We start from the raw sequence: 16,783 nt of genomic DNA, 5'->3' as shown, positions 1-16,783 counted from the left end.
GCAGGTCTCCACAACGTCCAGTCATCTATGGATTTTGACAATATGATTATAACAATTATCACTTAGCATTTGTATGCCACTTTTAGTCTCTAAAATTGTATACTAATAGGATCCTTTCATGGAGATGCAAATTCTACTGCTTTTTAGTGAGGAGAAATAATACAAAGAGGAATTAAGCTACCAAATTTTTACATGGATTTAGATCATAAAAATGGAAGTTGGGGTTGCAGGGTTTTATTTGACAGTGGTTGTGAAAGGGAGCAAGGTGTTTCCCAAAAATCAGTGAGGTTAGAGTATGCTATGCTGAGAACTTTCTGTTTCAAAAAAAGACAAGGCATTCAATACTGGGGTAAAGTCACTTCAGAATAATTTGTAAGCCTACTTTAAACTGTGGACTCTTCTATAGTATTCTTTTGGCAAGCTTGTTCATTGGTATCATCTTTTGCTAACACTGTCTAATGTAAGTAGTTATCACTTAGCTTTGACATTGTACCACTCATACTGCTGCTGCTACTTTTCTCCTTCACTGCCTAATCTAAACAGTATTCCCAATATCTATTCTTCCTGGACAAGGGAAAAAAAAAAAGAAATTTGGAAAAGTTGGGGTGACAGTCCCTCTTATTTGGTATTGATACAGGTGAACCGGGTGCCCTGGAAGCACATATCCGACAGTTGGACAAGGCCTTGGATACCAGTCGCTTCCAGATACAGCAAACAGAAAACATCATCCGTAGCAAGACACCTACAGGACCAGAACTGGATTCCACTTACAAAGGATATGTGCGTGTGTTTAGGAGCCCCAACCACATATGCACTCCAAGCTTAGCTTAGCTTAGCCATTGAAGGAAATGCAGCTGCTTCAGCAGAGCAATTAGCTGTGACTGCTTCTCAGTCTCATTTGTGTGGTTACTACCCTTAACCACATGCTATTGTTGTTTATGTTATTAGTGTGTTTACAATAGCATTAGAGGAACATGACTCTGAGGAATTTATTTTCCTATTGCATTTTTGCAGATGTCTACAAGTAGTTTCTCTCACATTATTTTATCCATCTAATGATGATATCTTTGTTTGAAATTCCTCTGGTTTTAAAAGCATGTTTTATAGCTTCAGGCACAGTATTCATCTTTCTAATAAATTATAAGCATGCATCATATAAGCAAGGTTGCATGTATGGAATCCCTGATTAAAAAGCTTTTACAGAGAGATTTTCTGAAAGATAAATCTCTCTCAAAGTCATTCAAATAATTTTATTAAGGACAGAATTTAAAAATTATCTGCCTGCATGCACAGTAATATTTCCACATTTCAGTTAATTTTCTTTATCAGTCTTCTAGTGTCTTTGCCATAGTGTCTTAAAATTTAGAAAAGATGGCACCTAAGACTTCTAGAATGATTTGGCATAATGGTGCTAAATTATTTCTGTATAACTTATGCTTTAGGCCTTTATCATCTGCATAAACTTTTTTGTAGTAACAGCGCAGATTGCTAAAATAATAGACCTTTTTCTTCACACTTATACTTACTTTTGGAAATTTCTGGAAGTTGCATTGTAATTCTCACTGTCCATACAATTAGTCCTGTACAGTGCATATTGAAAAGGAATATTTTGTTTGTTAACACAGATGAAACTTCTAGGTGAATGTAGTGGAAGCATAGACTCAGTAAGAAGGCTTGGATATAAACTGAAGGAGGAAGAAGAAAAATTTTCAGGACTCATTAACATGAACAGTACTGAAACACAAACAGCTGGTAAGTAACATGTAGTTCATTTGATGAGCGGCAATTATGGAAAGCAGCACACATGCAAAGCTTTTCTGAATAAACACTTGGTATTATTTGCTGACATATATATTTACACGACTGTCTGTTACCATGTTCTGTTTAACATTTTTTAATAGGAATAGTAAGTATTCCTTGTGTATGCTGTATGAAGAGTTTAGGCATACAAGTCCATTTTAAGAACCCCTTCATATCATGAGGCATAACCCTAAGCCTTTCAGGAAGTCCCTGTGGATGCAATGTTTTGGTTTTTTTTAAGATTTCCCATGAAAAAGGTTCCTTACATTGCTGTTCAAAGCACCTAGGCCAGCATTTGTTTCTTCTAATATTAGCTTCCACCTCTATTATCTGCCTACAGTAAAGTAATTTATTTTCACCTGATAGAAGTATTCACCTGGCTAATTTTAAATATCAGCTGTAGAACAAGAGGCACTGGATTGTGAAAACATGGATTCCCAGAGACTATGAAGGCATCATGTCCATTCTTAGCTTGATATGATAAGCTACCCATATAGTCTCTTTTATTTTTTGTGGGTTTTTATTTGTAAATTTTAAGTTAACGGAGGGATACAACTTGTCCATTCGCCTTAGCATTGCAAGAAAACTAGCAAGAAGAAATAGCCCCTTATTTATTTCTCTCTAGTGCAGGTGTTTATCCAATGCATCAGTAGTAGCTAAGGCAAATGTAGTGAGGTGTGACCATTAAACAGTGCTAGGCACAACTACCAATGAAAATAATAAATATCTGGTTAGTTAGATATATTAGTATTTCTTGTCTGGTTTGCACTTGTCTGGTAATTTAAGATGTCATTTTTGTGCTAGCATAACTTGTTTTAGAGACCTGCGTGTATCAGCTTAATTCTGCTCATAAAAGTCTGACATTAAAAAGCAATAAAATTGCCTGTTGACTGGGATCATCCAGGTTCTTCATTCTTTCCCTCCAACATCACTTTCTTCAATCTAACTTAGTTTTTACAGTGGTTAGTGTTTGTGGCTTAGGCTTTTTACAGAGCGTCTTTTTGTCCTGAACAGCATTCAGTTTATGCAACTGTGTGTGTGTGTGTGAAGCTAGTCGGTTTTTTTGGCTTTTGTTGAATTTGGTGTTTGTAATTCCAGGTGTAATTGAAAGATGGGAATTAATCCAGGCTCAAGCTCTAAGCAAGGAGCTGAGGATGAAACAGAACCTTCAGCAATGGCAGCAGTTCAACTCTGACCTTAATAGCATCTGGGCTTGGTTGGGAGAAACTGAAGAGGAACTGGAGAAGCTCCACCACCTTGATCTCAGCACAGACATACAAACTATTGAGCTCAGGATTAAAAAACTGAAAGTGAGTTTTATTTCTCTGTTCCATGAGTTACCTTCTAAAACTGGGTGCAACAGGTATGTTGAAGAGGTTGCCAAATAATTGCAGCTGGTTTTCTCCACATAGTGGGCTGCTGCTGGTAAAGTAACTGGGAAAGTGATTTTCTGAATCACCTTTTGGAAGGAAAATGTACCACTGGCTATCCAAATGAAGTTGTGGAATAGTAGTTCTGTGGCAATTCTGTAATTCAAGAATGTACAGATAACTCCTGATGTCACACAAATTGATGAAATTTTTAAAAAGTGCCAAGTTAGACCAATTCTCTTCTACTCAAATTAGTAACAAAATAGCTGGTTCAAAAGAAATGCCTCGTTGAGACATTACTAATTTTTGTGGAGGAAAGAGAAGGAGTCCAAAGGTGTTGTAACCTACCCCATGTCACCAGTGCAACATAGGAAAAATTTGATGCCACTTTGCAACATTCCTTTTCTTCTTCTGTCATCACAGGTGCATCAAAATCTGAATGTTACTTTTTCATCTCTCTTGTGTATTCCCCAGCTATAAAGATCTGCAAATGTGGTGGTCCACAACTTCATATTCAGTTACTAGTACCTTACAAGCATGGGCACAAAAATATGTGACCAAATGTCAAAATGCACTGTGCTTCATGCCAGGGATGAGGTGAACAGATAGTAGAGGCTGTTTCCGGTGGTGATCCATGTGAAGCATGTCAATGCTCATCTTCACTGTAATCCAAATATAGCTGCCATAAGTACTGCAAAGGTTGCTGTGACATCGTGCTTTTAAGTAAATGCTGTAAAGTAGGTGGAAAACGGGACATTTCATGAGAATTCTGCTCTTATCTCACCATCTCTTTGAAAGCCCATTAGTACCCTCCAAACCAACAGAGGTGGGGTTTCTTTTGTGTCTTCCAATATAAACAAATCAGAGTTTTTATACAAGTTGTGCTTCTATAAATTTAAGTTCTTTATACTCTTTGTATGTTTTTGTTTCTCTCAGTAAAATATTTTATTTTAAAATACTGATGACAGCAGATTCCATGTGAAAATATGTTGGTTTTCATGTTTATCAGCAAAACTGAGAAGTGAGGGTAAAAGTTTTATTGTGAGCTAAAATACAGTTGTGATACATCTTTAAATTTTGTTGGACCTACTCTGTCTTTAAAATATCTGAAACATGAGCCAAATCTTTAAAATTCAACTCTGACTTCAGGCTTTTAAGACTTTACAAGTTTAATTGGCTTGCTCTTGTTTATGCTCACAGTAAAATTTTAGTAGATGTTAAAGAGTGAACATTTGCAGAGTCACAGAGTGAGCCCAGAAATGTCATATCCAGAGTAAAGGGTCTGTTACTGGTGCCTTTCTGCAGCTGCCGATGGCAAAGCATTGCAGTGTTGTGGTATGTTCTCTACTTTATGTTTCTGAAAGTCATGATTTACCAATTTCCATTCTTTCTTCCCCTTTGTCTTACCATGAAGGAGCTGCAGAAAGCAATTGATAACCGCAAAGCAATCATCTTGTCCATCAATCTGTGCAGCTCAGAGTTCACTCAGTCTGACAGCGAGGAGAGCAAGAAGCTCCAGGAGCGCCTGTCTCAGATGAACGTGCGCTGGGAGCATGTGTGCAGCATGATTGAAGACTGGCGCAGCTCGTTGCAGGATGCATTAATACAGTGCCAGGTCTGTACTGTGCCTATTTCAAATTGTCAGCAGCCCACATACTGAAAATATAAACCATTTAGTTACCTGGTGTGCACACGCTCCATCTGAAACTTGCCCGTGAAAGCCAAAATACAGCTTTGTTGTGGGTTTTTCTCAAGGGTACACCTGCACTACCTAAAACATGGATTTACAGCCCAATATTTACAAAATTTGTCATCTCTGGAATAGTATCTAATATTCTATTGTATACTTCTTGGAAGTTATTTTATTTAGCTAGTAGAATGTATCAGAGGATAAATTAAAAGCCTGAGTTTGACTGGAACATTCTGCTACCCTGTTAAAACCATGATTCATCATTTGTAGGATTTCCACGAACTGAGCCATGGCTTGCTGCTTTGGTTGGAGAATATTGACAGAAGAAAAAATGAGATTGTGCCCATCAATCCAAATCTGGACTCAGAAATACTGCAGGATCACCACAGACTTCTAATGGTAGGACTATAATCACCCTTTTCTCTACCAAAACACATCACCAGTAAAAGATCTAATCAGATTTCTCTTTCTTGTGAGGGTTAGCACTGTACATTGTGTGCTAACACAGAGCTGTGGGACCAGTGTCAATGACTGTCTTTGCCTTGGTAGGGAGCACCACTCACTTCCCTTAGTAGCACAACATGTGATTTTAAATCTCAGGCAACTACTAGGGTGCTGTATATCTTCCTGTCAGATTAGAAATTTATATTGCGTCTCTTTTTTTCCCCATTTATTTAATTTAAAATGTTGAGTTTTGTGAATTCTACTTTTTTCCTTTTTTTTTTTTTGGCTGCTATTAAAAAAATTGATGCTTGCCTTGGCAACAGCAAATCAGACGTGAACTGCTGGAGTCTCAGTTGAAGGTGGCGTCATTGCAAGATATGTCTTGCCAATTGCTAGTCAATGCTGAAGGCAAGGATTGTCTTGAAGCCAAAGAAAAGGTACATGTCATTGGAAACAGACTGAAGCTGCTCTTGAAAGAGGTTACACGTCATATTAAAGACCTAGAGAAAATTCTAGACATTTCAAGTAGTCAACTGGTAAGTCACGTCTTTTTATTCCTTTCTGTTCACTGAGCATGTTTCCTGCTCTTCCGACTGCCTTTCTCTGATCATTGCTATTGGCTGCTCTGTTTCTGTGGTTTGCAGTGCTTATCAAGATGGAACATGTAATCTTGAATATTATAAAGTATTCTTAAACTTCATATTGTAAATATCTATTCTGATATAGAGGGGGGTTTAAATTCAGTAATTTTTTTCTATTTGGTGTAACAATTACTGAACTTCTTGGTTTGTTTACCCTGCTATTACTGAATCAGTCAACTGGCAAAGTATATGAGATAATTATTCCAGTAGCAGTACTGAAAATTATAGTATGTCAGTTGTCACTGGAAAGGAACTTAATGCACACTCTGTCAAAGACAGAAGAAAAACATAAATTCTGTAATAGGGTAAGGAGTCCCTCATACGTACCTCTTAGGCTGTGAGCTATAGTCCATATCTTTTCAAGTTGTCGTGGTATCTCAGGTGTTTGAGAGGGCATTACACATATGTCTTTGCCAGCAGTGACAGATACAGAGTAAAGATTTCAAGGCTCTCCTTTAGTTCACTTTTTTAAAAGGACTTGGATTAGCAGAGTGCTTAAAGCACAAGAACTCAGCTCTTCCCTCCTTTTAGTGGATTTCTGCCTGTTTAATTAAAATCTTGGTGGTACCAAACTTTTCTTGTAGTTCACAGCCAATAAAGAACAATCTGTTTTTCCCCTGTATTGACTTCAGTGGAAAATGCGTCACCTAAGCAAAGGAAGTTTTAACTACTGTTTGCTTTTCTTCTCCTTTAGGGCTGACAGAGAAAACATGCAATGCTTTAGTCTTTTAAAATTTGGTAACTAAATTTAGCTGTTTTATTTTATTTGGCTTGGAAATAACTCTGCTGGAATTTCACTCGGGGTAATTTTTCTAGTTTGCTTACCTGTACAGCTAGTTGCTGTATTTCTGAGCTCCATTCCTTCTGAACTTTAGGAATTGTCCTCATGGTCTTCTGATGAATTAGACACATCAGGCTCAGTGAGTCCTGTATCTGGAAGAAGCACTCCAAGCAGACAGAGAACGGTAATTTCATGTCATTTAAATTCTTCCACCACTTGGATGGGAACTATAGATATCTACAGCAGTTCTAGCCAGCTGGAAGTCACCCCTTCCCACTTGTTAGGAAAGGAAATGGCATAAACCAAAAGGAAAACACAGCTGCTTTCCCCAACCCTGCTGCATATCCCATCCTGCATGAAATCAGAAGTGGTAAATACTTTCTGAAACCAGGGCTGTCAGTGTGGTTGGTTTACCATGGTATGGCATGTCGTGTCTCTTGTATTTTGCTCTAGTGATGGCAGCACCCCAAAGTCTGGTCTTGTCTGGTATAATCAGTCCTCCATTTCTGTTTGGCCTTCTCTTCAGAGCTGCTTCATCAAGAATCTCAATAAGTTCTTTTGTCATTTCTGATGCAGGTTGCAGATGGTCTTATTGAGACTTTGGATGAATGGCTAAGTAGAGCTGAAGGGCACAAAAACATTATTCAAACCAGCTAGTTTTGCAGGACCTAATAAATGGCTACAGTGGCAACTCTGGAGTTGTCCATTTACATCGCTGGCACAAAATTCAAGAAATATAGCAATACATGCCTAATACTTAACACTTCCATACTCTGAGCCCAAATTGGAACTGCAATTATTTTGTCTTTTTCTGCAATTCTATTGGTTGATTAATTTGCTTTTTTCCTTAGTTCTTAAGACAATCAGATTGGTTTTCATTTTGTTTTGTTTTTCCATTTACACTTTTTTTGTAAAGCCTCTTGAGTTCTGTCTTGATAAATCTATGGCTCTTGAAATTAATTTGTTTTTTAAATTTTTGTTTACATTCACTAGTTTCCTTTTAGATGCTAGTATGAGAATGTAAAGGAATACTGGCTTTTCCAAAGGAGAAAGAATATAAACCTTAACATTTTATTTCAGAGGTCAATTATTTTTATCTTTTAAATTTAAACATAAATAATTTCTAATAACTCTGATATCTTAGTAGTAACTGAAGGTTGCCTGACCATTACAGGAAATGGAGAAGTATTTCACCATAAATCTTTGTCTAGAGAGCGTGTAGAATTATGATAGGTTTCATCTTAATATTTTCATAAGGATTTGTCTGTCTCTAATTTGCTACTGTTCATATATGTGACTACTCTTTTTTTTTTTTTTTCCCCTCCATATTTCATAGCTAAGTTGTATGATTCCTTGGGTCTAGCTTTCAAACTTCTGGGTTCTGCACCCACACAATTTGAAGACTAAAATGATACTAAAGTGTTTAGAATTTCAGTGCCAAATATGCTGATGCTAAATAAATAAATACTAATACAAAAGAAATACAATCAGGATTATAAACATCTAACTGCATTAAATAATCCAGCAAATAGCTGTGTGTGCAAGAATGCCCTTACAGTTATTTGGCCTTCAAAATCGTGGGGTGTAGGAGAGGCAAAACTTGCCAAAGGAGGGTCTTGGACCTTTTTTTTCTTGAGAGTATTAATTTTTCTGCATGTGCATTTTTAAATCTATATATTTTTCCATAATCAACTTAATAAGATAACACCTATTTCATGTTACATATTATTTGAACTAAATTTCTAGAGACTTGTTTTAAAACGTAGAGCTACTGTTCATAAAAATAATGTCTAAACTGTTATTTTTGAGTTCACTCTGTATGTTCCAATAATTTTCATAATCAGCTAGGTGCAAAGAAAAGCCAGTTTCCTTGGTTCATGGGTATTGGTCACTTCATTTGATTTTTTTTTTTTAATGTTTCCTTTGCTGCACTTTTAATTTAGTTTCATCAGTAGCTTGTCTTTATTTGCCTGGACTGAACATTCTTCTTTCTTTACCCCCTGTTCATTGCAAACAGCCACGGGGCAAATGTAGTCTCTCACAGCCTGGACCCTCTGTCAGCAGTCCACATAGCAGGTACCTTATTCTCCTGGTTTCCGCACTCTGTTCTAGAACGCCAAGAGGATGATAGAAATTGGCCATGGTTCCTCCCAGTCCCACTGACTCCATCAGGTGGTCAGGACTTACACAAGTGGTAACTTCCCTTTTGTTAATCATTCAGCAAAAGGGACTTTCAATTACTTCAAATTCTTTGTTAGAGACACAGGCTAGTCCTTGGACAGCTGCAGATTTTGCTTCACAGAAATCTCATGTAATCAATGTTTATTTTTCTTATGCCTGATCAGAGTGAGTGTGTGCTTACAGTCATGATATTTAATGATTATTTTATTTTGGTGTGATTTAAGAGGAATGCTAATAAGTTCATGGCAAACACTTTCTATCATCCTCTTTACCTCTAGATATTAAATTAAGGCAGGTAATAGGCCAATATCATATTCTAGAATTCGCAAAACCCACAGATCTGGATGAGACATACTAACATTCTTTTCTTTTTTCTTTCTTTCTTTCTTTTTTTCTTCCTTTTTTTTTTTTTTTCCCTGAAAAGTTTTGTTCAGTTTGTGGGTTTTCAATACTTTAGACTCAAAACTAAAAGTCAGAATTTGAGAGTATTGAGACTCGGGATCACTTTCTCTCCCCTCCTCAGACAAACTGCAGTATAACATGCTAACACTGCCATGGCTCACCCAGTGCTCGCATCCCTGCATTGCTCCGGGAGCAGCACTGCCCCATCTCTGTCTGACCAGTAGAGAGCAGGCGTGCAGCTACAGCTTCTTGCTTTCCACGGTGTCTCCAGCAACCTGTCATCTCTGCAGCTAACAGTGCTTCTGCATTCTTGTTGTTGTCAGTGTGATGTGTGTACCTTCGCTCTTTCACTGATCGGTTTACTAGCCTCTACAATTATGAAGTTAAAAAAAAAATTAGGAAAGGAGCAAGGCAATGTGTGTAAAGGGGACATCTTTTGCTATTTCAGTGTCTTACACACTGCTAAAATAATCAGAAAGTGTGATTAAGGTATATTTGTTCTTTTTAAATCTAATAATAAATCTCATATAACCTGAATCTCATTTATTCTCTGCATATCAAAAATTAACTGATTTGTTTGTAGAATCAAAGATTCTGTGTTGGAAAGAAGAAAACACAAAATTAAGTAATATTTTTAAAAAATAACTCCTGTTAGAAAGAAGTGAACACTAGATTTAATACAGTGATTGAGACACAAATAAGCAGACAAAAAAAAATACCTCTAAGAGTATTAATTTTTTAATGAGCAAAATCAAGATTTTATTCTCATTATAAATGAAGTAAAGAGCAAAACTACTTACCATGTTGATATTTACATAACCACTTATTTTAAAAAGTTTGCTTTACATATGTAGTTAGGGACTGTGAGTAAAAGTGGCATAGTTGTAAAACCATGTAACAAATAGAACAAGTATCTTTCATTTCTTCCACATGCACTAAGCAGCTGCCTATTTTTAGGGATTTTTTCCTTTGACACAAAAGGAAGCCACATAGAAAATAGGGGATATATGTAAAATCCATCTTCCTGTCTGATGGAGAAAGAAAACTAATTATTCAGCTGCAGTCTGTTATGAAGCTTGGAGTTTTGTTTCTTGTAGGGAGCTAAAAAAAAGGGAGGAGAGGGGCTTTACTCTGCAGCCGCTAACAGCGAGGAGGAGGGGTGGTGTCTTTGACAGATCAGCACGCTTGCACTAGCACCATTGCGCTCAAAGAACACATAGTGTGTGCTTTTCCACTCTCCTGTGTAGTCAAACCACTTCTGCCAGCCTTCTGAGGTTTCTGGTTGTAGGTGCAAGCCCCTGGCTTGAAGAGCAGCTAGCGTTGTTTGGCAGCTTTGGGATCAACCGCTGTCCTAGCAGTGGCATTGCTGCGGCACCTTTCAGATCAAGGCTTTCCAGCACTGTTTATTAACACATCTTGTAGCAGCACAACACAATGTTCAATTTGTCATTCAGACAAGCATGGAATATGAATGAGTCACTGCTGAATAGGAAACTTAATCAAATGTGCAAGCCAGACAGGTTGTGGTTGATGTATAATGTGGTTTTAACGGATACTGCGGTACAAGCTGTCACTGTGTTCTTTAATATTTTGACATGCCTCTGATCAGAGTACTTTGTGTTTGATCTTGCACTGGATCAGCAAACCCTGTTAGAGTTTAGTATAGAGGAGAAATAAAGTCAATCCCAGAAGGTTTATCACACAAGAAGTTGTGAAGGAAATTTCATCTAAAAAATTAGAGAGGCCATGATTTGTGTATAGTAAGTGTCATATCACTTTGCCTTCTCCATTATCGCCACAAAAAGACAGGCATATATAGTGTGATGCTAAGCAAGGTGCAGGATTAAACTAGACATTACACTGTGGATTTAACTGGAGTCTCATCCAAGCTGTACTAGTAATCGTGTAGTAGGTGGGAAAGAAAATCCAAGAAGCAATTCCTCTTTCTTCATCAGTTTAATAGAGCTTTCATAAGTGTACACCTGGATCTTTGCCTGTGAATTTTTTGAAGTTATTAAAATGTTAAAAGATTAAAATAGTGGTTCAGTTTGCTCAGGGGTGTTTACATTGTTTCTCTTGAGCAGCTCTATTCAGGTCTTGGTTCCATAGTGCCAAACTCCATTTCCTGCTCTCCCCAAGCCTCCCCAAATGACTAGTGGATCTTTAAAGATCACTTGCTGTTCTGGAGCAGGCCAAACTGCATCACTCTTTGTGCCTTTGCCCACAAAATTATGCTCATGGCTACACAGTAGCTCAAACACAAGGTTTGTGTTTGGCTTGCCATGATTCTTTTCCCAGTTATCTCCCTCACTCTGTGCTTGTTACTTAATTATCATATAGAGTTGTTGCTTCTTAAACTTATTAGACACACACTTTTTTTCTGTGCAAGAAGCCAGTCCTGTCTGGTGTTTGCAAAGACCTTCAGCATCTGTCATCATACAGATAAAATTTACTATTCTTATATTTTGTGCAGTAGTCTTTTAATAAAGATATTAAATTAAGGCCCATTCTTGATTAACTGCAGTAAATAACATCCTACTAGGCCAGCAGTGCTTCTTTCAGTGTAAGCCTGTTTTCCGCATTCCATTAGTCACTTAGCATTAAATTAACTTTATTTATTTCTATCAGCTTCACTTGAATGATAAATTCCTTTTTGAAAGCTTTCAGATGCTTACTGCAATACAGATTGCTTACATCAACCATATTTTCCTTGGGAATAAAAGTAGCAATCATCTTTACAAAAAGGTTCCCCTCTGAGCTGAAATTAAAGTTCGCTTTGACCGTCCTATCTATAGCCTGATAAATTAGCTTCTCCTCTCTTGAAATGCTTAGAGAAGAGTTCCAATATCACTGACATTACAAACTTTCAAAGTAAGGGCAACTGTTGCTTGCACTTATATTAATATATAAAATTTCTTGACATGAAGAAGCTTACTGTTGGCCAGGACTGCAGCTGTGCTTCCCTCTTTCATCTACTAAGTAGGAATTCGGTACTGGATTGAGTAGCAGATGGCCCTACCTCTTTTCCTCCTCACAGTGTGACAAATGGTGGAGCAATCAGAAGAGACAGCTAAAGAGACAAGCTCAAGAACAGATTTTTCTCCAAAGTGGCACACAGTACTTCAGCTTTCCTTCAGCTTTCCTTTCTCCTGCCAGGCTAAATAGGTGTTCTGTCCTTAAAAATAGTGAGCTTTTTTTGTTAACAATGTATGAGTTTAACCATCTCTCCTTACCAAATCTATTAAACACTCTAAGATGGCCCATTCCATTTTTCAGCCAATTATATAGATTGCAGAGGTGTGCCTGCCATAAACACAAGCCGTACAGCACTCAAACTTTTTATAAGTCCCCCTCTGAAGATGTTTTTGTAACATTTCATTATTTGCTTTTTGAATTGTTTCCTTGCAGTATTATTCTTCAATACCCTATTTCACTGCAGAAAATATGGTTTGCTGTGGATTGTTTTAGTTTTTGAAAGTTTGTATTCCTTTTGAGATCAGCCATGCAAGCTTACATTACAATTTTTTTTTTTTTTTTTTTTTTTGTAAAACACAAAGCAAGAAGTGCTGGATCGTGCTACTAATAGGAAAAAGAAAAAAAAAGCCAGAAAGAAAAACTTTGCTACCTTTTGATTCAGCTTTTTGGAAATTCCCCTTCTGACACCCAGTGTTGCCCCAGAGTAATTCTAGGACAATTAAGAAAATGACACTTCGCTCATTATCAAACACCAGTTAGCAGCTGCAGAAATGTGGTCATTTTTTGCTTTGGATTAACAACATTTATACAATGAGAGCCTTGTAAATAGGTAGGCTGTGCAGTCAAATGCTTGGAAGGTAATTTAGCACTCCTTGTTCCCTTTGTTCCTGCCTCAGTCCATTAACTTTCTGTCTTGGTATTCTTAGACAGTAGAAATCCTGATCTAATTGAGCTTTCATATGGAATGCTCTGGTGCTGTTTCATGTGCCATGTCCTTTCAATATCTTTTTTATAATATGTGATCCTACATTATGCAATAAGCATCTTTCCATCTGGGCTACAATAGTGTGGATTCAGACAACACAAGATCTGATGTTTTGATCATCACTGCTTCCCGGCATATTGAGTTCAAGCTAATAATTTAGCATATCTGCTAAATTAGTGTTTATGTATCTGTTGGCCACCTGAATTTTACCACATTTTCTTGGCTTTGTTGAAATCCTCATAGTGGGGTGCTATACATATTTGAACAATAAAATAAAATACTCTCAAGCACAGAAATAATTATTTTCTGAGCATGTGCAAAGGGAATCCTTGCTAAGCCTGGCATTGTTTTGAAGATGATATTTCCATTTTTGGATGCTTCCTCACTCAGATTCAGATTTATCAGGGAGACAGGATCAAAAGAACAAGGGGAAGTCAAAGAAGCACTAAGGAACCATCAGCCCGTTCTTACTTTACTGGGGAGCATTTGACCTCAGCCAATAAGCCTTATTTCCCACATCTCCTTATGAGAATTTTTATCTCTTAAACTTTAGGAAACCATAGATTTTCTGAGGCCTTATGATCATAGCAACCATGCAAATATATTATAGCAACATATCTGAGACAAAATTCATGATATAATGTCCTAATAGCAGAGTACTTGAAGGCTCTGAGTTCTTCCATTTTTGGCTTGTGCTGAAAGACAATATTTTCCCATTGCATTTAATTAGCACACAGAGACCATAAGATTTAATTTTTCCTAGTCACTCTTTTCAGGTCTTGACAGTTTCTGTCAAAAAGAAAAATGTGAAATTTATGTCTTAATCTTTCATTAAAGTAAGAGAATGGATTTTTGAAGTGTCCCTTTGGAAATATTTGTGTTAGATCTCTACTGCCTCATAGACATGATAGGTATGTGCCATTTCATATAGATCCATCAACATAAGGGAGAAAATCACTTGGAAGGTGATGGTGTCAAGTCAGTTGAGCAAATAGATTTTAACTGCTGATTCTGTGCAAGATTCAAAACACAATGTGCTTTGTAGAAAATAAGTCCCCATTGCCTATGTCTTGGTGTATTGATTGACAGAAAAGGATGTAACTGAATCTCAAAGCATTATACCCTCATGGATACCTTATACATAAATTAATGTAGAAACCTCTGCAAATCAAATGCAACTGGCCATTTTAAACAAGAAGGCCCACCTTTTTAGACAGCATGCGTTGAACAAATATGGCAGGTATGGCCCACCTTTTATTTTCCCCTTTGCTATAGCATAGTGCTGTAAGTGGAGAGTCTTCCCCATAAATGATAAAGGGGCTGTGGGGGTCCCAAAGCCCCTTCAGTTGTGATCATTTGGTGCTTTCTTACCCAGTCTAGAAATCCAGGGTCTCTTAAAAGTGTTAGGGGAATAGCATGTTCACTGAAAAATACCTCTGCAGTTGTCAGTCAAAGTCTGTGCAAATTGTAAATCGGCCTTCAGGGGAGGTTGAGTGCCCAAGGGCAACCTCTGCTGTAGTAATGTTTTAGTGTATTCAACTGCCCATCTTCTTTCCTCAGGTCCACAAGAGGTGGCTCAGGTTCCTCCCCTTCTGAGCCTGGGCCAGCATGGCGGTGCCCATCCTTCTTCCTCAGAGTCCTCAGAGCTGCTCTGCCACTTCAGCTCCTCCTGCTGCTCCTGATCGGGCTGGCATGCCTGGTGCCCATGACCGAGGAGGATTACAGCTGTGCTATGGCAAACAACTTTGCCCGCTCTTTCCACCCCATGCTGAAATACATGAATGGTCCTCCTCCATTGTGAAGGAGACCTGGGGGCCTGTGGGACAGCGGGAGACCTTGCTGGAGTCCTGGCTGGGAGCAAGATGGTTCTAAAGGGTGACAGGGTTCAGCGTGGCAGCTTTACCTGTCTGCTGTAGCCACTACTGTGCCCATATCTTTCTCTGCTGGCACTCCGCTCGAAACGCATCAGTGTATCAGTATCAAAGTGCACAACATATTACCTGAGTAGCATCATTTCAATACTCGCATCCTGGGTACTAAGGAGGATGCAGTGTATGTGAGGGAAACCTCTTCTGTACAGCTTTTGGGATCTTTTAGCCACTTTATATCCAGGTCATTGCCCTGTACTATGCATAGCCAAGGACTTGATACTGTAGATCCTTTCCTGTGTGCTGCTCCAAATGACCCATTAGCCAGTCTTTGTTAAATACCCTCTCAGTATCTACAGTATACAAAATAACCAATGCTTAAGGAATTTTAGAGCTTTTGTAACATACAATTTTAAAGAATCTTGTATGGCAATGTATTATTCCCTGTGGTTTCTGTTTCAGGCATGGTGTTCTAATTTTTGCTTTGGATGCACAAGGTGTAAATCTGAGAAGCACTTTTTTAAGGTTTAAAAAAATGGATGTAATAAATAAGATTGCAGAAGTTTTTATGAGGAAAAAATGTTGAATGTCAAGTTGAAAAACAACATATTTATGTATGTACAGTTTGCTAAGCCAAGTTTTGTTTGTATTGATTTCTTTGCATTTATTATAGATACCATAAAATATTTTGTCTACGTGCTTTTTAATGACAACTATGGAAACCTCTAAGTTTAGAATGAGATATGTATGGTATAAAAAATAGAAGACATCCATATGCACTTAAAAAAGAATTAAAAAATTCTGTAACAAATTAATGGCATGAGGTATATGTTTGAATGACAAGATCTGGAAAATCACAACTGGCGGAATACATGGGAAAGTATCACATTAGAAGTTGTGCTTATATTGAAAGCAGTACATGTTTTAGATTAATGATTCATCACTTCAGGTTTTTTTTTTTTCTTTTCAAGCTGCTTCTTGAAGTTCCCTCTCACCTGTGTGGGGTTTTTTTCCATCTATATTTCTGTGTGTGCACTCATGTGCAACCTTTGACAATTGGGGTTGTACCAATCCACACTGAAGCAGATTTTTTCCAGTGGTTTTACTGGAAACTTGATATTCTGATATTCCTGATATTCTCCATAGCAGCTCAATACCAAGATAGATTTTTATGTTTTACCCATCATTATTTTAGTGGAATAGGCCCAAAACATAAGTTAAAATAGAAGAATAAGAGAACAAATTGAAAACTCATCAACTTTCCAGAACTATTGCAAAAACTTGCAGTCTACTCAGTGGCACTCTGCCCAGCTTATCAGTCAGAATTCAACTTTGAAAGAACAGGATTCTTCTCAATTATGAAAAAAATACAGAACATGGCTTTAAGATACTGCTCTTTAATAAGTTGGGGGAATTTGGAGCCATGACACACACAATATGATTTTTTCTTCTGAGTTAAGTGGTTTTGTTTAGAATATATTGGCTTGCGTGACAGAAATAAAAAGGCCAGAAAAAACTACAAGCACATTAATTGCTGTTATTTAAAATTACTTTTTGGCATGTCATCTTTTGAGCTGTTATGAGGAGAGGGTGGTCAGAGGTAGGGAACCACAAGCTGAACTCCAGCATTTGGAAGAGCCAAATA

The 16,783-nt window shown here is 37.5% G+C and overlaps 1 protein-coding gene across 25 annotated transcripts in view; it reads left to right on the top strand.

Annotated features, from left to right (window-relative positions):
* SYNE1 (spectrin repeat containing nuclear envelope protein 1) overlaps positions 1–15,953 on the top strand; it is a 289,553-nt gene extending 273,600 nt beyond the window's left edge. For 23 of the 25 annotated variants that reach the window (XM_068184611.1, XM_068184610.1, XM_068184631.1 and 20 more), the window contains 9 exons: positions 638–780; positions 1,626–1,752; positions 2,899–3,110; positions 4,585–4,785; positions 5,131–5,259; positions 5,628–5,840; positions 6,821–6,910; positions 8,744–8,802; positions 14,831–15,953. In XM_068184611.1, coding sequence (XP_068040712.1) covers positions 638–780; positions 1,626–1,752; positions 2,899–3,110; positions 4,585–4,785; positions 5,131–5,259; positions 5,628–5,840; positions 6,821–6,910; positions 8,744–8,802; positions 14,831–15,071 — 1,415 coding nt within the window. In that variant the 3' untranslated portion in view covers positions 15,072–15,953. The remainder of the gene's footprint in view (positions 1–637; positions 781–1,625; positions 1,753–2,898; positions 3,111–4,584; positions 4,786–5,130; positions 5,260–5,627; positions 5,841–6,820; positions 6,911–8,743; positions 8,803–14,830) is intronic. The other 2 variants (XM_068184626.1, XM_068184624.1) reach the window with 1 other exon arrangement.
* Positions 15,954–16,783: the final 830 nt, after the last annotated feature.

Source organism: Anomalospiza imberbis, chromosome 3 (assembly GCF_031753505.1).
Source record: "Anomalospiza imberbis isolate Cuckoo-Finch-1a 21T00152 chromosome 3, ASM3175350v1, whole genome shotgun sequence".
NCBI classification, from domain to species: Eukaryota; Metazoa; Chordata; class Aves; order Passeriformes; family Viduidae; genus Anomalospiza; species Anomalospiza imberbis.
Note: the sequence above shows the minus strand (reverse complement) of the source record. Positions and strands in the feature narration are given on the sequence as shown.